We start from the raw sequence: 18,074 nt of genomic DNA on the forward strand, positions 1-18,074 counted from the left end.
CGGGAGAGCTGCAGGCTATTGCCTGACTGTAGCCACCAGCTCTGCACTGCTGTAATACCCAAATTGGTGTCCTTGCAGTGCCATTTATTGAGTCTATTTCAGGCCTAGAAACAACCTGCTTAGGCATATTCCCTGTCTCAGATTTTTGTCTGTTAAAGTGACTTTGTGGATGCACTGGGCAGAAGTTTGATTGCTGTATTTAATATGCAAACTGTAAGTGGATGCTGTGTTTGAACATGTTACAGCAACCCAGATGCTGGTTTCAGCTCTTCCAAGAAACAGTGCTGAGGAGAAGTATGTTCATGGAACACAGGCACGTTCTCCTGCAACACCCTTGAGACCGAAACTCAGCCACGTGCCATTTTTCAGCAAGCAATGTGTGTAAAACCCAGTGTGGAATGATAATCCCAAAGAAAAGGGTTGCTGTGAACAGGCTTTGCGGGCAGAAATGACAAGAAGCCTGAAAACACACGTTTGGGGTGGGTTTTTTTTTTTTTTTTTTGTGCATGGGAAGTGGTACCCTAGGGTGTGGGCTGTGATATTAGTCTCCACACATGGCAGAAACAGCACCAGAGATGCTCAGGAGGTGAGACTGGCAGGGAGCCTGGAGCACGTCAGGCTTTTCTCGCTGAGCCGTACCCTGCGTGGGCCATTGCATCTGCTTTGGCAAATGCACTCATCTGCAGCCAGCCCACGATTAGGGGCACATCTCGTGCTTGGAGAGCATCCAAAGCACGAGACCACACGGCACCAGCACAGCTGAGCGTAAGCCAAGGCAGGCAAAAGACCAACTTGGCCTTTCCAAGGGGGAGTGGGGCACTGCCAGGCAGCAGGGGCTGGAGAAAAGAGAATTGCCTTGGGCTTACATGCAGCTGCCCTCCCTGGGGGTCCTGTGGGTAGCACAGATCATCATTTCCTAACAGGGATGAATCCTCCTGGCAGGGACAGCATCCCAGAGCCAGTGCAGCTTGGGACTCTCCTCCGCTGCTTGACTGGGGACCCCCCGTCCCCCAAAAATCCCCTAGGGGTTTCAGTAACATGTGTCATCCCTCACATGTGCTCCAGACAGTTAGGTGGTAGTGATCTCTGTTAGGCAGCTGTTGCCTGCCATCCTACAGCCAGCTAGAACAATTACCCTAGTAAGCTGTCTGTTATCTGCCAGGATCGGCTGATGAAATGGGAGGGTGTTTTGGCAGGGCTTGGCACCCTCCTTTGCCTGAGGCTCATACTATTTGGGGATAGAGCAGGGCGCTGCTCTCTGATGCTATCGTAGTTTGGAGGCTGTGGAAAGCACTGGGATGTGTCATCCCCTGCAATGCTGTTTTTTCCCACCCCCTTGCAAGGGGGCCCAGGCACCCTCTGGGGCTGGTGGACACACACATATCACTGCTGCGGTGAGGCTGTGTCACTCTTTGGGAGTTTTTGCAAGTGGATCTCTCCAAGGAAGCCCTTTGCAGAGCCATCTCTACCCCTGCCAGCAAGCACGTCCACTCATCACCCACACCCCAGGGCCTGCTCTTCCTCACCTCTAGGTCCTCCGTCTCCCTCCGTTCCTTAGGCAGAAAGCAGATGCTGAAGCACCCCACTGACACCAAAACTGGGCTTTGCCAGCCTGCGGCACTTGCAAGAGTCAACTTCTGATGCTCAGTCCAGTCCATGCGTCGACTGTTCACACCTCATGCTAAAGATAGGATCCACACTTGGGATCTCCTTGGTTCTCTCCTACAGATCCAGAGCTGGGGCAGGTTCACAACAGCAGCTGGTGGGGTGGTAATACAGGTCATTTGCCAGGAGCACAAGCTCACACTCCCCCAGCACTGGCAGCACAAACACATTCTCCCTCTCTGTTGTTGTCTGCTCCTGGGCAGAAGCTGTTTAGGCTTCTCACCCTTTCCAAACAGAGGTCCATGTCATTTTTCAGGAAGAAAGCCAAGGACCAGCTCACGTCCCAGTAGAACTGTGTGACTTGAGAGAAGGGAGGGAAGCATGTTGATGCATTTAACACTAAAATAAACAAAATGGCATTGTTCTGCGGGATTGCAGTCTCGCTCTTGTTGTGATGGACATTGAGGCTGAGCACTGACAAACTCCTGACATCTGCTGGAAGAAGAGTAGATCTTGACACACCAGCTGACTGCCTGGCCACGTGCATGGGTGGGGAGCCTGTTCTGTGGGACAGCTTTGAGTAGTTTATGAAGCATATTTAGCCTATGGGCTACTGGTTGAGAGATGTTTTGGTAGGGAGTAGGATCACTTATCAGTTTCTGCTTTTCCTCTTCACAGCAGGAACCTGGGGGAGGAGGGATGGACATTCCCTTGCAGCATCTGTGTGCCAATGATTCAGTGGCAACAGCTGCTCCCATGAGAATGAAGACTGCTCTTCTCACCCAGCATAGAAGATAAGGGAGAGTCAGCCTGACAGGAATTTTTGGATGTATCCTCTGTATCCCATAGGCAGCTAATCTGTGAGGCATGTCCATGATGTCTGTTCAGCCCACAACAGGTTCACCAAATCCACTGTGAGGCCAAGGGCCACTGCACTGTTTAAAAGTTTCCTTGTGCAGGGTAGGTTATCTTCAAAAAACATGGACATCTGAGAGGTACTGGCCTCCAGACCCTTAGGCATTTGTTCCAGAAGCAGGCAACAGCTGGGATTCATCATTTGCATTCCCATCAAAGCAAACATGGAAAACCAGGGAGGTTCTCCTGGTCTCTACACTGACTATATTTAGTCAGGCAGGTTCAAATTGTAGTATAATGCACCTCCTCCCATTCAAAGGGAAGATGGGAAGATGAGAGCAGTCCCCAGGTCAAGTCCATGATAAGGATGTAACCTTAAACAAAAAGCTATGTCTCTACAGGGTCTGCTGTTGTGTAAACTTGCCCTGAGCAAGGACAGGACCTTTGCAGGACCCAGCCCTAAGCCAAGCTGTGGGAGAGGCATCCCCCGTACCGGGCAGGGTGAACATCCTGGACTTGTTTCACTGGCTCTGCTACCTGAGAGTTCCTGGCAGGAGCAATCCAAGGGCCACTGCAGGGTGCAGACGTTGGGTTGGAGTGGTACAAACTTGGTGCTAGGCAGCTCAAGAGAAGGCCACTTCTTTAGAGTTTTAGCACTTCATAGAGTGCCTGCCAGCCCAGGGGCACATGGAGAGGTCCAGAAACCAGGGCCTCCCTCCACACCCCTTGGCTAATGCCGAGCTGCTGTCTGTTCAGGATAAGAGCTGTCAGGGGGGGAAGTCTCCCTGGGCAAGCAGGCATCAGCCGTGACTTTCTTGGAGAGAAACAAGCAGGGGGCAAAAACCCCAGCCCTCCCAAAATGCACCCCTTCTTAACAATAGCACTGTCAGCAAAGATTTGTGCTGTGTGACACAGCTCCCCATAGCTCTCAGGGACTTATCTAACCCCTAACAAGATGCAGGGAGACATGCCATTCTGACAGTCCTTCCCGCCTGGAAAACAAAGGCATTTGTTTCTCTTTGTGGTGGTCTGTTTATTTGGGGGAAAGGGAAGGAAAAACAGCATAGAGCAGAACAGGGCCTTGCCCCACATGGTGTTTTATTCAGTTGCCCTGGGGGCACAAAGCTCAGCTTTGTGGACAGGGGATGTTTTACCTGCTGAGCAAGTCCATGAGGACCTGTGCCCACAAGCAGGGATGAGTGGCACAGGAGGCAAAGTTGTGGCTGGGAGAAGGGCTTGTCAGGTCTGATGAGGTCAGGCTGCTGGCAGACAGTTCTATGAGTGGAAAGAACCACTTCTCCAGCCATGAAGGTTTGGGTCCAAGGAGGATGGTCAAAAACACAAGCAGCCTGTCAAAACCTGCAAAGGAACTCAGTCTTCCTGAGCTGGCTCCCCACGGATCACAGGAGGTTACCCCACTTGGCCCAAACCAGGAGCCCAAACCATTTTCCCTGGGGGTTAGTCCCCTCTCAGAATGGCCCAGATAATCTCTTGGCTTGGGTGCCACAGAAAAAACAGGGCTATGTTTCCCCCTCTCCTCCTGCTGTGCTGAAAGCTGTGGTGGGATGATTGCCTGCTGTGCTCTCAACACTCCCAGCTGGTGGGTGAGGGTACTCATGAACTTGCCCAACAGGTAAAACCTTCCCTCCCTGGGAAGTATCTCCCTGCATTTTATGGCTGCTTACCTCTGAGCCAAGGATGCCTTTTTGGCAGCTCCAGGAGTGGGCTCGGCTGGGCGCGGAGAGCTGTTTTTCTCCAGGATTTTATTACTTGCTTTGTTTCTCAGGTGTCTCAGTTGGCCTTCCTTCAAGCTCACCATTGCTTCATCACTATCTACTTTTTTTCTTCCACCAGTCCTGCACAGACCCCACGCATGGCAGAGATACCACACAGCACCTTGCACCTTCCAGAAATCTCTCTGGCCAAAACACCCTGCTGAGCCTTGCTACAGAGCCACGCAGCAACCTGGCGACGTGGCTGGTGGGTTGGGGAGGAGATGGGGGCTCATGCAGGACCTCTGCTGCTGCTGCACCTCCATTTACTCCTGTTTCCTGGCTGTGCTGGGAGCCTGTCACACCAGTGCCAGCGCTGTCTCTTGATTAGCACTGGGGCTGAGCCACTCACCCTGGTGCCAGGCTGCCTAGCCACATATTCTGGGCTACCTGTTCCCTGTCCCTCTGCCTCAGGTTTACTGCCTACCTGCAGGGACCCCTCAGGACAAGGGAGTGGCTTGACCACCAGATAGGGACCTTCCAAGGCAGGGCCCTCCAAGGCAGGACCCAGCATCTGTCCTTGCTGCTCAAACCCTCCAAGTACAGCCCTGGAACTGAATGAGAAAGAAAAGAGCAGAGAGCCCAGGACTGATGTTCACTTCCAGATATTTGGAATCTGTGTCCAATGGCAGCCCACTGGAAGGCCAGGGAACTGTGCTAGAGGGATCCAGTCTCACTGAACACCAGCCTTCATATCTTCTTGCATTGTGCAATGTCCGTAAGGCTGAGACTTCCTGAAAAACACCTCTTCATGTTCCCAAGGCCAGCCAGGGAAGTCCTGTGAGCTTCTAATAGCCTGGACTGAGGCACTGCAAGTTGTTAAAAGATTCACAAAAGTGCAAGAGGACAAGAGGATAGGAACCAACAGCAGCCATTCTTGATTTGGGGCAACTCTGTCCTTTGGGAACAACAAACCTGTTGCTCCTGGGCCCTGCATGTAATGCAGTCTGCGCAAGGTCAAGATCTGTGCTGGGACTGGTTCACTCCATGCAATGGGGCTTTGCGCTGGGGCTTTGGGAAAGGGTGGTTTTGGGTTATCAAACTCTTGGCTGGTGGGAGAGACAGGCCAGATTGCTGCAACTGCTTAGTTAGGGTGGATGCAGCTGCATGGGGCCAAGAGAGGCTGAAGGAGCAGCTAGCAGATGTCTCTGATCATCTGATACCAAAGCTCCTCTGGCCTCTTGGGCACATAAAGGGATTTGGGATGAAGGTTAGAGGGTGGGCTGCCATGCCTATAAGGCATGTGAAGCCTTATATTGTGAAGGAGATGGCTTGCAGAAAGACTTTATCTCTCCAAAGAACAATAACTAATTCTGAGAAGCCATCACACCCCATGTTTTGAGACACAGGAATGGGGGACAAAGGAAAGTGTCAATTAGCCCAGGAGAAAAAGGTCAGAGAAAGATGGGGATGAAATCTTGTCCCCAGAAACAGGGCCTCCTCCTTTCAACCTAATAATAAGTCCCTAGCTGAGCAAGGGTACTCCCAAATTGTGTCTGTACAGCTCTGTGGTAAAGCCTAGGGCACTGGGCCAGCTGGAGCAGCCCTGCTGGAGGAAAACTAACCCCTCCACATACATACCCACCCTTGAGGATCACAGGGCTGCTGCAGTTTGCGTCAAGCCAGCCCCAAAACTGCAGAACTCAACCTCTTGAAAGTGTGCAACCTAAGTGAAGAGCGTGACTGACTGAAGCTGGTGTGCTGCAGCTGCCTGGGAACGCTCTCGAGGACTGACCCTGGATGCTGACCAGCTCCCCTTCAAGTTGCCATTTCCCCTTTGGAAAACTTGCTTTCTCACTGCAGAAACGTTAGGCTGTGCCCAGCACGTGGCTGCAGCTTAGCTCAGTTGGGGGACAGATGGTTTTACCCCTCAGAGTGAAACCGAGATGCTGGGCTCTGCGCTGCTATTCCCAGACAGAAGTAGGTGAGGATGTTTAGCCATGTTGTGAGCTGACCATCCCTCTTTCAGGCAGGAGGGTGACTGTTGGCTCAGAGTGATACTCTCTGTGGGGAAACAGGACACTTTCTGAGAAAACTAGGCTCTTGGCAAACAGTGTGCCAGGAACCCACTCTGGGCAGGGGGTGAGAGCTGTTGCTGCTGGGATGTCCTAATTTGCTGGGCATGTGCTCTCCCTTTTTCAGGGAAGACTCACACATGGCTCAGAAAATTTGCTTCCTTTGGTTTTTTTTGGCCTGACACAGGTCTGCCAAAGGCAGAATGACACCCCCGTATGTTTGCAGGGCCTCCCTCAGCCCAGCCATGCAGAGCTCCAGAACTGCGCCAGGGTGCAGGTACCTGCAGTGGGCAGAGAGGGATGAATCCCAGGTGAAGGCAGAAAGCAGGACATATATTAATTCCACAGCTGAGCCTTATAATTTTTTTTTCTAACTTTCTGTGGTATTTCTAAAGACACAATACTCTTTGGTCCCTCCAAGAGGCTGAAATGTGAAATGCACTGCTTTTGTATCTTACTTTCCTTTTTAATGTAGCGTTGTTCAGTCTTCTGGGTTATGTGTGCACAGTTCTGGAAACACCATGACATCCACTAAGGAGGATCGCCCAACACTGTAGTATCATAGACCAGGTCTCAGCAGCACCAGATGGGAGCACTGGCTTAGGCACGTGGCACAAGAAGCAGAGTCAGATGAGGCCTGGTCAGGGGGAGAGAGGTTGGTGGGCGAGCAATACCTTGGGATGAGAAGAGGGATCCTGAGACCTCTCGAGGCAACGCCCCCCCCCACCCCCCCCCGGGGGATTATCATATTCCACTGTTTGTGCCTCCACTGACAATGGAGGAGGATGTTTAGGGTGTGGCAACACCACTCCTTTTCAGTAACCATAGCACTGTCCTCAGCTCTGAGTCCCCTCCCATCAGCCCCCAGAGCAATTTTGACTGGACTTTTTGCAGAGTGCTAGCACACTGAGTTTTATCACAGAAAAATTGGGTGTCTGAAGGAAAACCTGCCTCTAACTCACACCTCTGCAGGTGACTGCCCTGGCTCCCACTGCTGGTAGCATCTCAACACCACCCAGTCCTTGTCCTACTCTGTCTGCAACCAGAACACACACTGACAGGCCCCAGCCCCTCAGCAAGCCTTTGCCCAGCTGGTGTGTTCCAGCTCTGCCTGAAGAAGAGCAGTGAGCTCTCTCTCCACATTGCACTAAGATGCCAAGCCCAACTTCACTGCAAGCTGTGCCTGTGGGACTTCTGACTGCAGCTCTGGCTCTCCCAGGGCTGGGATGGCTGGGCACGCCATGGAGGCAACCTCACTGGCGTGGCAGCTGCCCTGCTCTGGCTGAGTGTCTGTGGCCTCCTCCTGTTGAAATATCACCCCTTGAGGGCAAACCAGCCAGGCACCAGAGAACGAGCTGGGATGAAGGTGAAGGCTGCCATTGCAATGCCAAGATTGTATTCATGCAGCTTCCCAGGATCCTGTCCTAGGTGCTCTTCTTGCCCCTGCCTGGCCAGCCCTGTGTCGGTGCAGAGGACAAGAGGCACTACTTGGCTGTGCTGTGCAATCTAGGTGCTCACCCTGCCTGGAGATCAAAAACTGCCCTACATGTGGGTCTGGAAAGGGGCACTGCACATGGATTGGGGATTGATGCACCCCTCAGAGGGGACTGCAGGTAGCACATTGTGGATGACTGTTTTCCCCATCCTGCTGCTCCAGACTTTGGGTCTGACTCATAGAGATTTAGGCACCTGAAACTGCTGCTAAGGGAGGTGCCTGAAGGGATTAGGTCCTCCTTCCCTTTGACTTGGAAAGGCAAAAAGAACATGCTACGGTTCTGGAAAACAGAAAATGAGATTCTTGTAGTGGTGCAGCTGATGAAGCAGCAAGTAAAGCAGCAAAGCAGGGTATCTGGCATTCATTAGATGATGAAGAACTGTGTAACACAACTATTGAAGAGAGAACGATGTGCAGACTGGAAAACATACATCTATAGCATGGAAACTAAAGAGCGTAGGTGGAGGGCATGGTCCCGCTAAGAGCAGCTGGAAGCATGACAGAAGATGCCTGTCCCAGAAGGAGCTGATTAAGCATGCACAAAGGAGAGCCGTGACTTGGATGCAGACTGCAGGGCTGTTGGACACATTGTGTGGCATTTGCTTTCCAGTACACAGCCTTGTGCTTGCCAGCAACCAGGCCCTCCTGAGCAGAGACGCTTGCGTGACCAAGCCGCTGCCAGCTGGGGCTGCAGGGCAAAGTGAGGATGAGCAGTGATGAGAAACAGCTCTGGAGCAGAGGAGCTGCAGCTGCAGGGTTGCTGGATGCACTGAGAGGGCCAGCAGTAGTTATTAGGGGCCCTGCAGTGTCAACAACATCTAGAAAAAGAAGCTGCCAGTCAAAATACAGCCAAAATTGTGCTTGTAAATCCAGCTTTTCGGCTCTTGGGAAGGAGGCTTGTTGAACAGCTTGGAGGAATGCAGGTTTCAAATGTGCAAAGGGATAGGATTTCACACTCTTTCCCCAACCAGTTGCCATTTATCATCCCATATGTCTGTGAGTGAACTCACATCAGCCAGGATGACACTCCATACCATCGCATTCCACTCTCCAACCTTCAGCTGTTCACCCCTGCCTGGCACAGCCTCCTTTCTTTGTGAAAACATTCCTGTTGCTGAGCATCAGACTGATGTGAAAATAACTGTGGTTTTTGCAGCACCAGCTTGCACTGGATTTACAGATCCATGGAGAAACTCTGATGTGGAACCTCCCGCTCCTTCCCTCCTACTCAGGCAGACAGAGAGACAGACAGTAGGCTCAGACAACAGCAAAAGGGAGGTCTTGCTGGAAAGCAATTTCAGCTACACCCCTTTCTATCCAGTTGTACTTTTATCTCTCTAGGTATCACCTAGCTGTGTATTAAATGACAGAGTAACAACTGGTCCTTGTGGGTTGGATGGTGGCAGGGATGCACAACTCACACTGTTATACAAGGAACAGATAGGCAGTGGAGCCTGTGGTAGCTGTAATAGAAAGGAAAAAAGGAAAGAGAATATTTGACATGAACACTATGAAATGAAAGAAAAATCTGGTGTCAATTCACTACAGCCAGCATAATGGGAAAAAAATACAGGAGTCTCCTATTTCTAGATTTATTTTCAGCCTAAAAAACAATAGTCCAGGGGATGGGAGAATGAGATCCCTAGACAGATGCCTTACTAGAGTTGTCTGATTTTCTTATTGGACCTGGCAGAGCATCCAAGTTCAAGAGACAATGAGCAAAGGATGATCCTTTGCAGGTGTCTTACTTTTCTGCATTGCAGAACATTGCCTGGGTAAGAGGAGGAAATATTAGACAGGATGTCTCCATGTTTTGAGCCTGGTGGTTTGCTGCTAGAAGGAGTTCCAGGGTAACTCACATACTCCTTTTCCAGGTAGTTGTATCTCTTCCTAAGTCGCTACAGGGATCAGACAGACTTTCCTGCTGCTGTTTGTGTCCCATTGCTGGAGATGTTGTTCTGTAGAGATTTCAACACACACAAAGGAGTAATGGCAGAGTTTTGTATTGCATCAGCAGGCAGTACCATGGGGTCTGCCTCAGATCCTGCCACTTAAAAGATGTGCCTGCCAGGACCATGTGCTACTTGAAATGACCAGCCGTATCCATCCCTGGACTGACCTGAGGATCATATATGCTCCACTAGGAACTACTGTTCTGCTGCTGCTGGGTCATCAGCAAGTGACCAAGAGGGAAGACTACTTCTATAGAGAGTTCTCCTAAGAATCCTTAATATCAGGCTGCCCAAACACATAACAAGAAAGCCGTTCAAAAATCTGCACCAACAGGCAGATTTCCAGCAACATTGGCTCAAGGGCATTCAGAGTTGCTTGTGGCCAAACAGGAGTCAAACACATTGTGGATTGCTAAATGACATAGACCCTTTCACCCCCGAAATTGTGGGAAGGTAACTAATGAGACTGTGGTGGATTGCAAGGCAGTGAACATCGTGAAGTTCAACCTAAGCACAGTCTACACTCTCCACTGAAAGAGTATGGCCACCCCGTCTCACGAGACATGCCAATCTCCAGGTTACCAAGGCTGTGGCGGGCACATGGTCCTCTAGTTATACCTTAGTGCTGAACAGCAGCATATTGCCAGTCTTCACACCTCTACTCCCAAACTTGGCAAGCGCACAAATGACTGCCACTTCTCTGTGCCACTCCTACGCTCCTAGGCTCTGTCCAAAGTTAGCTCAATCAGCAGCCTTCAAGCACTAGGCCAGAGAAGGACAGCAAGTCAGGAACTCTCTGTTTCATGAAGAAAGGGCACCTTGCCAGGGCCACAATCAAGCTGTCCTGACAGGTGGGAAATCTCTCATCTGCAGCCCACAAAGACTCAATTTCCTCTGGCTTCCGTGCTACAGGGATAAACTACAGGCAGCTGTAGTACAACAGCAGACTACACCTGGAGGAAACAGAAAACTGTATCTGAGTTGTTTCAGGTTGCTTGAAACAGGTGGAAGTAATTCCTGCTCTGAATTTTATCCAGGTACCACTTTTTGTGCAGCTTCTGTGGGAACCAGGCTAAAGGTTCAGCAAGGGCTGGTGAGCAGAAAGGCTGGTGAAGGGCTTTGGGTGACCTGATGGACAACCATGTCCATTTAAAAGACAGGTTTCTCTCACCCCTAACACATGAAGAGAGCATCTCAGTGCTCAGCAATATCCTATACAGACTGGAAACTGCTAGTTGTTGGAGCTGCACATCTAGCAGGCTAAATCACAGGGCAGAACAACCTGGATCGTCACAGGCAGCTGCTCTGTGATCTGCGAATGTTCCTGGCATCACGTTGCCCCTGTCTCCATGCTGGAGGCTTACAGAGCTGACAGTGCTTTGTATCAGCCCACTGATGATATACTGAGGCTACAAAAAACAGTATAATGACTCAAAAACCGTTAAAAGCTCCACCAACTTTTAAATTGCTCTCAGCAAGTTCAATTGTTCAGTGTCTCCCAGGGATTATAAGGAGCACCAAAACAGCTTGTCTGCCAAGGGCACTCCCAATACATTATCTGCACACAAGTCCCAGGCAGAGTCCAACCCCTCAGCAGCAGCTCCTAGATGTGCACAGCCATGTAACTCTCCTGGGCTGCCTGGTGAGTTTGCTGGGGTCAGAGTTCCATAGAGCAAATGAGGTAGCAGTAAGGAAGATAAAAAATGGATAAGGATAGAGGGATGGCAAAGGGGAACCTGAAAGCCCATGTTATGGGGTGGAAGAGACAATGCCTTGAGTAAGGAGTGGGAAACTGTGCTGCAGAGGAGGGACTTCTACCCACACTGCTGCTGGAGGAAGAGCAAATGCTGGCTGCTTCCCCAGGGCAGGCAGTAACAGGCTGGTGCTCCTCGCCTTCTCCTCCTCCTCCCTGCTCCAGGTGCTGTGGGACAGGGTGGCGCCAGGGCTGCCTGCCTGCCTTGGGAAATGGGGACTCTCACATCAGGTTGGGCAAGTATCGAGTGAGTTCCTAGGATCATGATCCTTTCTTGGCTCTGGAGGCACTTTCCCATGCAAAAAAATCCTTCTCTGTCCCATGCCAGTCCCAACACCTTCCAGATCCTCCCAGTTCTATTACTTCCAGCTTCGCAGCCAGGATGACCACTGTTTCCTCATATTAAAGGCATCTACTCATCGATTAATATTTTTGGGCCCATTTGTTGACTTCCTGAAGTGTCAGTCTTTGACCAACTTGATAACCTTCTATGATGAAATGGCTGGCTTGCTTGAGAGAGAAGAGCAGTGGACATCTATGCTGACTTCAGTAAGGCCTTTGGCATTGCTTCCTGTATAATCCTCCCAGAGAAGAAAATGGAAGTGTGGCCTGGCTGAGGAAACAGTGAAGTGGATTGAAAACTGTGTGAACAGCTGGGCCCAGGGGATGCTGATCAGTGGCATAAAGTCTCGCTGGAGGCCAGTAATTAGGGGTGTCTCCCAGGGGTCACTACTGGGTCTGAGTCTGTTTAGCATCTTCATTAATGAATTGGATGATGAGGCAGAGTATACCTTCAGCAAGTTTGCTGGTGACACAAAACTGGGAGGAGCAGCTGAAACACCAGAGGGCTGTGCTCCCATCCAGAGGGACCTTGATAGGCTGGAGAAATGGGTTGGCAGGAATCTCATGAAGTTCAGTGAAGAGAATTGCAAAGTCCTGCACCTGGGAAGGAATAACCCCAGGCACCAGTAAATACTGGGGACCACCTGGCTGGAAAGAAGCATGACAGAAAAGGACCTGGGGTCCTGTTGGACACCAGCTAAGAACATCAGCAGTATCCTGGGCTACATTAGGAGGAATGTTCCCAGCAGATCAAGGGAGGCGATCCTTTCCCTCTACTCAGCACTGGTGAGGCCACGCCTGGAGTGGTGGGTCCAGTTCTGGGCTCGCCAGTACAAGAGAGTCACGGACATACTGGAGAGAGTCCAGGGAAGGGGCATGAAGATGACTAAGAGACTGAAGCCTTGCCCAGAGCAGGCGATGCTCAGCAGGTTGCTGCTTACATCATCCAGCCAGTGGTTGCCACAGTAACTGCACTTACGGATGAAGGATAGGAGATTCCTGGGGTAATGGAACTACTGCCACCCACCTGGGTGTTGTCTCTGTTGCACGGCAGGAAAAGACTATGCAGTTTTCTGAAGATGAGAAAATAAATATCTTCCCTACACTACACCAAGCTGGCCTTCCCATCCGCTCCACCCTCCCATGTGCTGCCACAGTTCTACTCTTCATAGCCCTGTGCTCCCTGGCAACTGCACTGCTTCCTTAAACACACAACCCAAGAAGAAAAACGGCATTAGACAAGAAGCAATCAGCCTACCCAGGCAGGAGCCATCACTTTTTTTCAGTTTCAACAGCAGATGTTCTCTGCAGCCGCACTGAACTTAACCCAGAGAGAACCAAGGCTGGACTCCCCATGAGGATCACAGACCCCTTATTGTCAGTGGTTGAATGGATGTCTGACAGGTTTGGATGGAGAACTCATCATCCTTCAGGGGCCCTTCCAGTCTAGTTTTCTAATAAGATCTGCTCACACTCATGTTCATTACATGCAGGATCAATAGTAGCAGGGGGAAGCCACACAAAAACAAAGCCTAGAAGGCCTGATGGACCCCTACAGCGCTGCTCCATTCCCATCAAACCCTGTGGACATTTACACAACAGAGGTCAACCTTGTCTGGTGCCCTCACCTACATGAAGAACCGAGGGAAGGACAGGTTAACCTATTCCCCTTCTGCTCCAAGTTCACCTCTACTTCATAGCAAAGTCCTCGTGGAGAGCTGCACCAGATGAAAAGAAGCTACGTGGTCACAAGAGATAAGGATCAGCCATCACCTCTGCTGAGCTGTTTTCAGTCACAAGAAAAAAAACCCTACACTGCAGTCTCGCCCTTTGGGATCCAAAGGACGAACTCCAAAGTCTCTTTGGAGAGAGCCCAAACTCTGACTAGCTACTGAATTCCCTCAGTTTACCAGTATGCTGAGCATTCCCAGCTGTGGCCCCACGTCACAACAATAACACTTTGAATTTCAGCCTGATACAAAGAAGGAGAGCTCTGAAAAATAAATGGCTATCTCTAGATTGGCAGCCCAAGTTAGCAGACACATTAGGCCTTAATCTCACTCTGCTTGATGATGCAAATGTTGGTCAAGTGCTCATTAATGGAGTTCCAGTTCTCTGGCAGTCTAATTGGACACGGGACAAAAGAGAGAGATGGGCACATACAAAAGAGGACTGATTAAGGTGACAGGCAGTCTTCAGAAAGCTCTTTGGATCTTCTTTTATTTTGGAAGGCTGTTTCCTAAGTTTTTTTGGAAGGGGGGAAAATGCAAAACAGGTACTCAGCACTTGCAGTCATCCTAGAGACAGTAAGTTGCAACCAGTTCTATCATGTGAGCTGACACTGCACTAACTTACGCTGAGAATGGTTACTGAGCCGAACAGCTGATCTCTCCAGTGGGAGATGTGGTGCTTGGTTACCATTAACAGCAGTTAAAGGGGTCTGACAGAGGGGAGGATTTGGCTCCCATATGAGGAAGGGAGGCAAAGTACATTTAAGTGATTTTCAGCTCTTCTTACTCAATCTGTTTTGCTCCTCCAGGCTGGGACCGCAGCCAAACCCAGGGAGAGGACACAGGGCATGGCAAGCTATAGTCTGGTGAAAGTCACCCCAAGGGTACAGTGACAGCCACCTGTCACTTAAAGCTTAGCTTAGTCAGGAAGGGTCACAGCAAAACCTTCCCTGGGCAGCTTTCATCCCCCTGCAAGCTATATGCAAGGGACAGAGATGGCACCTCACCTCTACCCTAGTAGAGCCAGACAACGTTGCGCAGGACCACACGGATCATCCACCTGGGATCCCCCTGGCTAGCAGTGGGCAGCCTTCAGGCACAGCACAGGAAGTCACCATTCTCCACAAATCACGCGCGCTGTGAAATGCAAAGGCAGGATCACATCACTCCCTGTTCCAATTCACCCCTTGCCCTACGCCATAGCCCCACCAGCCACCTCCACCCTTGACCCTGGTTCTGAGACAGCAGTGAGACAGCAGCAAACAGCAGCTCAAAGATACCGTCTACAAAGAACATTACCGAGTCCTCTTGTCTACCCAGCGGCACCCCCTTGAGTGAGGAAAGGTCTTGCCACGTTCTCATCTCTGAGGGCTCAAAGATACCTAGGGCAGTTTCATCTTGATGGGACCACACACAAAAAAAGGAGGCCATTTCCAGCCTACGCTCACACTTTATTATATACAGAGACACGGTGAGTGTAAGAACATCAACATGGGACATGGACAGTATGGGAGGCCCAAAGACACTGCCTCCTGTCCCCTTGGTGCAACCAATCAGCATACTTTATACAAATAATACAATATCTGAACAATAAATAAGTTTGAATAAATTAAATCAAGAAATTAAAAAAACGTAGAAAGACAAAGCAGCAAGGAATGATTTTGAGGACTGTGACACATTCACAGCAGTGACAACACCATCACCATCTCACCTGCACACCAGCAGCTGGAGCACAGACCTCCATCAGCCCTTTTCTCTCACTGTACTATGACAAAATCCAACTGAGGAGGGGGAACTAGGGAGTCATACAGTTCACTAGTACTGTGTTGTCATGATCTAGGAGCCCTCTCTCCTTCACAAGCCCTTTCAGAAAGGGTACTTGAAACCAAGGTACAACTGCAGACCAACTGTGCGCAGTCACAGCTTGTCTGTTTGGCACAAAAACCCCTCAAACCAGTCTCTTCTGTCCTTCAGACAGACACTGGCACAGTTATTAACCGAGTTGGGGCAGGGTGGTAGTGGGGGAAACATCTCTAAGGAATGGGGGGAGAGAAGAGATGAGGCAATGCTCTCTCATTTGTGGGAGGCAGAGATGCTCTCATTCATCACTCCAGAGCTCTGGCACACTCCTTCCACATGCCCTGGCACTGATAGAGACTAGGTGGGTGATAACCTCCCTGGCAAGGTTACCAAAAGGACTGCAGGGATGCAGCTCAGAAGTCAAGAGTTATGAGTCAAAGGACAGCAGTAAAAGGCCGCCACTGGTTATCCAAGGGAAAAATAATACTAAGAGAAGGGAAAGATAATACTAAGACAGCCAGTCCCTAACTCCTTCAGGGAAAGGGGCCACACAGATACACTGATTTGACCCCCCTGTCAGCCCCAAGACCTCCAGCTCTCTCTCAGAGATGCTGGCAGCTGGTAATGAGGGAGAGGACTCTGTCCATCATGGATAGCTTTCAGAAGGAAGGAGACAACTTGAAACCTGTCTCCTCCTGCCAACCCTGCTCCCATCTGCCCCCAAAGACGGATGCTGGAATGTGAAGAAACCTGGAATTGAGGGAATAGGGCAGTGAGAGAGAAATGGGAACAGATGGAGATCTGGGATGGGGAACCTGACCCCTCTGCCCTCACATGTACAGACTGCTACTCATCCAGGCCTGGTATCAAGTCTGCAATACTGTCCACATAGTAATTGGGCACCAGATCCTTGGCAGCGGCGCTGTCGCTTGCCATGTAGGCCTGCGCCTCTTCCAGGCGGGAAACACCTGTCAGGGTGAGAATGGTGGCAAGCCCGCAGTTCTTGCCGAAGAGGATATCTGTCTCCAGACGGTCTCCCACCATGAGGGTGCGGGACGGGTCGACGCCGAAACGCTCCACAATGCAATCGAACATGTACGTGTTGGGCTTCCCCACCACCAGCGCCTTGCGGCCCGAAGCAGTTTCCACCGCGGCTGTGAGGCTGCCAGTCCCTGCGGGGGAAGGGGGGAGGAAGGAGGAGAAAAAGAAGTAGCCGCGGGCAGCTCAACACGCTGGGTCCCGGCCGGGGACAGGCAAGCGAGGCGCGGGCAGCACGGCTCCGGGAGCCGGCAGCGACGCGCCGGGACGGCCCCGCCCGTCCTGGCGCTCAGGGACCCGCCTCGCCCGGGGCTGGGACAGCGACCCCCACCCCAGGACACCCCCGCCACCAGCCCCTTCCCCCCGGGGGCGGCGCGGGACGGGGCGCGGGCTCACCGGGGGTGCGCTGGCCGTCGCTGAGCGGGTGCCAGGGGTCGGGGTCGGTGGCCACCAGCAGGCACTGCGGGTCGCGCAGGTAGCTGCAGGCCTGCGCCAGCTTGGCGAAGGTGAACTGGTCGTCGTAGCCCACCAGGACGGCGCGCACCGGCTCGCCGGGCGCTGGCTCGCCATCGCCCGCCAGGCGCAGCCCCGCGTCGCGCACCTCACCGCGCAGCCCCTCGCCGCCCAGCACGAAGACGCGCCCGGCCCCGCCGCCGTTCCCGCCGCCGCCCAGGAGGCGCTGGCGGAGGAAGAGCGCGGAGCAGAGCGCGGAGCTGAAGACGTGTTCGGCGCGCACGCCGCGGAAGCCGAGGCGGCTGAAGCGCCGCTCCAGCTCGGCCACCGAGCGGCGGCTGTTGTTGCTGACGAACAGGGCGGCCTTGCCGCTGCGCCGCAGCCGCTCCAGCAGCTCGGGGGCGCCGGGCACGGCGCGCTCGCCCGCCCACAGGACGCCGTCGCAGTCGAAGAGCAGCCCCTGTGCCGGGCCCAGCACCTCGCGCAGCCCCGCGCCGCTCAGCCGCCGACAGCTCGCCATGCCGCCCCGCCGCCGCCCTCCGCCCGCCCCGCCGCGCCGCCAATCGCCGCGCCCCGCCCCGCCCCGCCGCGCCGCCAATCACCGCCCCCCGCCGGCGCGGCGCCGCCAATGGGAGACCCCGCGGCCTCCAAGGGGCGGGGCGGGCCCGAGGGCCGGCGCCCACTGTGACAGCGCTGCAAAGGAGGCGGGGCCGGGGCCGGGCGCGCTGCCCATCGGCTGGAACCGCCTCTCCGGCCACCGCCCCCCGCGGGGGCGCGCGGCGGCGCAGCGCCCCCTGCCGGCCGGCGGGGCGTGAGGGCGGCGCGATCGCCATCACGGCTCGGCTCCCTGTCCCCGCCGGCTGTGGGCAGCGCCGCCTCCCCGCCCTCCGGGACCGGGGCTCGGCCGTGTCTCTCTTGCTTTCTCCCCGATGCGGCCGCGAGGGCTGCGGCCTCCAGCACCTCAGGCGGCCAAGTGCGCCCTGCTCACACCTGCCTGCGAGTTTAACACCAGCTCCTCAAATAGTGGCAAAACAACACGGAATCGTTTAAGCTGGAAAAGACATCCGAGATCGTCGAGTCCAACTGATGACCGAGCACCAGCACTGAGTGCTACACTGAGTCTTTCCCTAAACACCTCTGGGGATGGTGACTCCAGCACCTCCCTGGGCAGCCCATTGCAATGTCTTATCTCCCTTTCAGGGAAGAAATTCCTCATAATGTCCAATCTACCCCTCCCCTGGCTATGCCCTCTTGTCCTGTCCTT

At 52.8% G+C, this 18,074-nt stretch overlaps 1 protein-coding gene across 1 annotated transcript; it reads right to left on the reverse strand.

The window, feature by feature from the left end:
- Positions 1-14,948: 14,948 nt before the first annotated feature.
- On the reverse strand, positions 14,949-17,364 carry PDXP (pyridoxal phosphatase). The gene is made up of 2 exons (XM_027879471.1): positions 16,754-17,364; positions 14,949-16,491 (listed from the first exon to the last, which is right to left on the reverse strand). Exons 1-2 carry the CDS (start codon positions 17,328-17,330, stop codon positions 16,166-16,168), a joined length of 903 nt encoding a protein of 300 aa, XP_027735272.1. The 5' UTR covers positions 17,331-17,364; the 3' UTR covers positions 14,949-16,165.
- Positions 17,365-18,074: the final 710 nt, after the last annotated feature.

Source organism: Empidonax traillii, unplaced genomic scaffold, assembly GCF_003031625.1.
Source record: "Empidonax traillii isolate 1590-97213 ecotype Southwest subspecies unplaced genomic scaffold, ASM303162v1 scaffold55:size2822071, whole genome shotgun sequence".
Taxonomy (NCBI): Eukaryota; Metazoa; Chordata; class Aves; order Passeriformes; family Tyrannidae; genus Empidonax; species Empidonax traillii.